Source organism: Plasmodium sp. gorilla clade G2 (assembly GCF_900097015.1).
Source record: "Plasmodium sp. gorilla clade G2 genome assembly, chromosome: 2".
Taxonomy (NCBI): Eukaryota; Apicomplexa; class Aconoidasida; order Haemosporida; family Plasmodiidae; genus Plasmodium; species Plasmodium adleri (nom. inval.).
In genome coordinates this window covers 321,371-327,500 of record NC_041694.1, presented here as the reverse complement: position 1 = coordinate 327,500, position 6,130 = coordinate 321,371, and the positions used below count along the sequence as shown (strand labels likewise).

General features: G+C 20.8%; 2 protein-coding genes across 2 annotated transcripts in view; both read left to right on the top strand.

Moving 5' to 3' along the window:
* Positions 1-427, top strand: part of PADL01_0208400 (RING zinc finger protein, putative) — a gene marked incomplete at both ends in the record, with an annotated part of 1,707 nt that extends 1,280 nt beyond the window's left edge. Inside the window, one exon of the mRNA XM_028681815.1 lies at positions 1-427. This exon is cut by the window's left edge and continues 1,280 nt beyond it. Within this exon, the coding sequence (XP_028536328.1) occupies positions 1-427 (427 nt within the window).
* Positions 428-1,573: 1,146 nt separating this feature from the next.
* Positions 1,574-5,945, top strand: PADL01_0208300 (transporter,putative; the record flags this gene model as incomplete). The annotated part of the gene is made up of 8 exons (XM_028681804.1): positions 1,574-3,521; positions 3,667-3,787; positions 3,925-4,007; positions 4,174-4,298; positions 4,499-4,820; positions 5,059-5,267; positions 5,395-5,643; positions 5,778-5,945. 8 exons carry the CDS (start codon positions 1,574-1,576, stop codon positions 5,943-5,945), a joined length of 3,225 nt encoding a protein of 1,074 aa, XP_028536327.1.
* Between the last annotated feature and the right edge of the window lie 185 nt (positions 5,946-6,130).

Sequence of the window (6,130 nt, the reverse complement as noted above, 5' to 3'; positions counted from 1 at the left end):
TAATATATATAATATAAAAGACGAGGAAAACCCAAAGGTACCACCATCAACTTATGATGGTTCTATTTTATCTTCATCAGATTCTTCAAATAGCAATCAAAATAATGGTATAAATTTTGTATATATGAAAAAAGGAAAGGATATTATCGTTCCTACGACTAAAATGAGTAATGGCTTGACAGCGTATGAAATACTAGATGATGAATATATGGATACCATTGAAAGTTTAAACAAGTATGTGTCTGTATTAAATACGAATGATATAAATTCTATGGATGAACGAGAAAGAGAGTGTAGTGATTATAGTGATGAATTTTGTAATGAGATATCAAAGGATAAAATAAATAATAGTGAGAGTAATCGAATGAGGCAAGAAAATAATTATAATAATATAATAAATGAAGTTTTGAGTTATACGTTTAATTAATGGGAGGCACAATTTGGTATTGGGTGTATATGATAAATTGACAAATGATTATAAAGGGTGTATATTTTATATATATATTATGTATATATTATATATTAAATTTATGTGTATAATTATTTTTTTTTTTTTTTTTTTTTTTTTTTTTTTTTTTTTTTATTACCTATTCATTTATATTTCCTTATATTTGTGATGAATTGTTTTATATAAAAAGTATATTTTAAAGGTACATATTATAATGTATTTTTTTTATTTGTTTTATTTTATTTATTTATTATTATTATTTTTTTTTTTTTGTTAACAACTTATTTAATAAAGATCTTTTTGATAATATTATTTTAACCTTATAATTATTTTATTGTCTTTTATAAAATTAACTATAAGAGTTTGATATATTTATTGGTAGGTATAACCAATTTAACGTACATTTGAAAATATATATATATATATGTGAAGTATAATTTTTTGATTATATATCTTTTTACATGTACTACCATAGTGACATATTTTATTTATTTATTTATTTATTTTTTTTTTTTTTTTGTCCCCCATGTTGCAAGGTTATATATATGTATATTTAATTTTTTTATATTTCCTTAAGATCATAACGAAAAGGAAGAGTGCACTACCAAATGAGTAAATACAAATAATATATATTTAAAAAATATATATATTTTTATATATTTATGTATGCATTTATTTTTGAATATATATATATATATATATATATATATATATATATATATTTTTAATAATACAAATCGTGCAGAGACTAACATTATACATATTTTTATTTTATTTTATTTTTTTAAGAATTAAAGAATTTTTTTTTATTTCATTATTATTATTTTATATTGTATATTTAATTTTTTGTTTGGTTGTGTATGATAAAATTATATATAATTATTAGACAAATGCTACCATTTTATTTAAAAAAAAAAAAATTGCTCTATTTTTATATATATCTAAATGATTATTTATTTTATTCTTTAGATTATATGATAGTGCATTATAAAAATATATAGCCATGAATAAAATTTACCTCCAAAAAAAAATAATATAAAGAGTAATATATAATAATAAAGGTATTACACATAATATATATATATATATATATAATATTTTATTTTTCGATTTGCCCATTTTGAGATGTCAAAAAAGATAAGATCGAGCTTCACTCGTACTAGTAACGAAGAATCTAATGAAGATGATAAGAATTGCGTAAATGCAAATTCTGAAGATTTATCTATTAAAAAGATTCGATCCATTTTATATGAGGAATCTATAAATTTTAGTGATAAAAATACTTACTACAAAAGTAGTAATATACATAATTATAATAATATAGACACATATATGGATTATATAAAAAAATCTAATTATGCTAGAAGCTATGAACAAGAAAATATATATAACCAGGCTTTAAATTTATATAATAATAGAAATGTATATATAAAAAAAAAGTATCGTAATGATTTGTATTATAACATGAAGAGGGACTTGAAAGGGGGACATTATTTTGGTGACGACGTTGAGTATATGGATTACATAGATAATGATAATACAAATGACAAATATATTAATGACATATATATGAATGATAAAAGTGTTAAGAGTGAATATATTAAGAATGAAAAGAAAACAAAATATTATATAGATAACATGAACATGGAAGATAAAAAAAAAAAAAAACATAATAGTATAAAATATAAAAGTTATAATAATAATGATGATGAAAATTATATTTATAAGGAAAATTCCAAAGATGTGTGCAGTTATAAAAATAAAATGGACGATAAAGATAAAGAATTTGATGAGGTATTCTTAGAAGAAATTGACGATGATATAAATATTGAGGATTATAATTTGATTCATCTTAAATATACTCAAGCTTTGTATGATAAAAGAAAAAAAGAACAGAGTATTATATTTTATAAAAAATATAAAGAATTATTTGGAAAAGGTAAAACAAATTTAAAAAATGGTAATGACATAAGTAATAGAAAAAAATCATTAAAATATACAAATGAAGGACATAATTATATATGCAAACGTAATGAAGAAGAAATATATAATAATAATTATAATAATAATAATACAGATTTACTTACTGATATCAAAGAATTAAATAGTATGAGTGAATCTAATAGTTATAATGAGAAAGAAGAAAATTTCCTTGAACAATTAATAAAATTAAGATATACACCTGATCAGATTACACAATTAAGTGATTTATTTGAGAATCCTAAAACTTTAAAAACAGTAAATGTAAAAATATTAAATTGGTTAAATTGTCAATTAAATAATGGTTATTGGTTAGAAAGATTTTCTTTATTTTTATTAGGATTAACTATAGCTATAGGAGTAGGAAATATTGAAACAATATGGTTTTTAATGTCTACATGGCATGGTGTTATATTTATAGTACCATATATTTTATGTTATTTTTTTGTTTGTCATCCTATATTAACATTTGAATTATATATAGGACAATTAGTTAGAACATCAACACCTTTTATATTCTATAGATTATTAAAACCATGTGCATCTGTTGGATTTTTAATGGTATTAGCATGTCTTATTAATAGTTATATTAATAGTTATAGAACAGCATCTGAATATTTTATTTATTTAATTAACTGTTTTAAAAAAGATCTTCCATGGAAATTAAATAAAGAAGAAATCAAATTCTGTACTGACTTCAAAAATGATTTTGTTAATTGTCATAGTCATAGACCTTTATGCTTATTTTCTAAACAATTATCTGCATGTGTACCTAATAGCATAGGAAAAGCTTTTTTAATATATCATAAAAAATTCTTTCCAAATAATAAGCTATATAATTTCTTATTAAATATTAGTGATCATAAAAATTATATTAATATATTTTCAAATGGAGATTCCTATTTTGATAAAGATTCACTTATTTTTCTTTGCATATGTAATTTCCTAGTAACCAGTTTTCAACTTTTTGGATTAACAAACTTTGCATTCTCAGCAGCTCTTGTTCTTTTATTGATAGGATTTTTATCAATAACTCAATTTGCTACTATGATTAACTTGAATAGTGCTTCACAGGCTTATTCCCACGTCTTAAGTACAAAATGATAAATACACAAGCGCACATACATACATACATACAAACATACATACATATATATATATATATATATATAATTATGTATGAGTTTCAATTAACATGTCTGTATGTTTTTATTTTTTATTTTTTGTTTTTTTTTCAGAGTCTTGGAATTTCTCTTACTTATATACTTATTCGTCCATATGGTCCCAGTGTGTATCATTTGCCCTTTATGAGCTCTCCATAGGCATGGGTATTTATTCTTCCTTAGCCACAAAAACGAGGCAAGCACTTTCAAAAATAAAATAACATATATATAAAATCCAAACACATGAACATTTTAGTTATAATATGTATTAAAATTATATTTATATTTTGATATTTATTTTATTTTATTTTTTATTTTATTTTTTTTTTTCAGAATTGGAACTAACTTAGCTTTTGATGGATATGCTATCACTACATGGAATTCCATCATATCGTCTCTTATGTTTTTCTCAGCTAGTTAGAACATAAAAAAAAAAAAAAAGGAAAAAGAAAAAAAGAATAGAATAGAATATTTTTCGAAATAGAAAAATATACAACCATTAAATGTATACATACATATATACACAAATATATATACATATATATGTTCACATATATATATAAATATTTTATCTATTTATAGTTGCTGTTATTGGTTTCATATCTAAAAGTCTGAATTCTCACTTTGTTGATATTTTAGAATTCTCAAGAAGTGACTGTTCATTTATTCTTTTTCCAGTTGGTTTTACATATTTAAAAAAAATGGAGGTAAAAAAGAAAATATATTTTATCTTTACAAAAAAAATGAAAATAAAAATAAAAATAAGAACACTCCAATATATTATATCAATCGATACTCATAAAATATACAATATATATATATATATATATATATATATATATATATGTTTATATTTATGTGTGTCCCCTTTGTCCACATATACATAACTACCCTTTTGAATTTATAGAAAACGTTGTGCATGCTTTATTATGGGTCTTATGCAGTTTTGTCATGCGCTTCACTAGCCATACAATGTGAAGTTATTGTTATGACCATAAAAGATTTTAAATTTTGTAAAAATATTAAAAAGAGGAATATCATATTATTACTGTCTATTTTATTTTTTATTTCTTCTTTTTTTATATCAAATTCGGATGCTAAGAATATTATCTGGTTTTTAAATTTTACTATATCAGAAAATGGTAGAGTATTTGTATCTCTTCTTATCTGTATAATATTAGGCTGGTTTTATAACACCGAATATCAATTTAAAAATTTAACGACTAAAAGTAAAATATGCATTTTGTCTTATATATAATAAATTATATGATTTTATCATATTGTATATATAATATGTGTGTAAATTAATATCTTATTTGTCTATTCGTACACAAAAAATGGCACATTATATATATATATATATATATATGTGTGGATGTGTTCTTATTTTATATATTCACAGCAATATGACAATATGACAATATAAGAATATACCTATTTTATTATTTTATTTTATTTTTTATGTAGGTGTGCTATTTTTCAATATAACCTATTGGGTATTAAACATAATGGTCAGCATAATATTCAATTATTTAACGTACCATGTGTATGTATTATATTTATGTAGAATACTCATATTTTTGATAAGCACAATATTTGCATTGCTAGTCTTAAAAGCAGAAGTATACTTAAATAAAGGAGACCTAGAAATTTTTTATAATAGAACTACATATAAGGTAAAGTATATTCAAAAAAAAAAAAAAGAAAAAAAAAAAAAAGAAACAATAGGGTTTATTCTTGGAAAAATAGCAATTCATATAATTATTACATACATATAATTTTATTCTTTATTTATTTCTTTAGAATATATTATATATACTATACATTGGAAATATAGAAACCTTAAGAAAAGAACTACAAAGAATTATCAGTGGAAATGTTTTCATAGGAAATATTTCCATAGTTTGGTCTATATGTATAAAATATATAGGGACCTCTATTTTACTTTCTGCTTTTATTGAATTTGCTGATGGTATTTTTTATAGCAATGAAATAAAAGAAAAAGTCAAAATAATACCAAAGGGATGGGTCTTTTTTTCAATATTTTTCTGGGTATTTATAATGCTCTTATTGTTTCTTTTCCCATTTTTTACACAGGTAAGATATTTTGTTAAAAGGGGAAAAAAAAGTATATAAATAAATAAATATATATATATATGTATATAAATTTTTAATATTATTTGCAGACTTTTGAAAAGTATTGTGCCTATGATGATTATTTCGTAGATTTTTCTATACTTCCTTCCAAGCCTTTAAAAGAAGTACAAAATTTCAATATTCTCTCTTATTTTTATGAATTTAAAAATATCAGAAAGAGGAGAAAAAAGAAGCCTAAAAAAATTAGGGTTGACTGATAATTAAATTAATATGTTTTAATTAAAAAAAAAAAAAAAAAAAAAAATACACAAATATAAATATATATATATATATATATATATTTATATTATGAATGTTTATTTTATCTCTGTCTTATATATATATTTTTTTTTTATTTGTTTCATTTTTGTTTTATTTTTGTAAAAACTTGTTTTAATTTTTT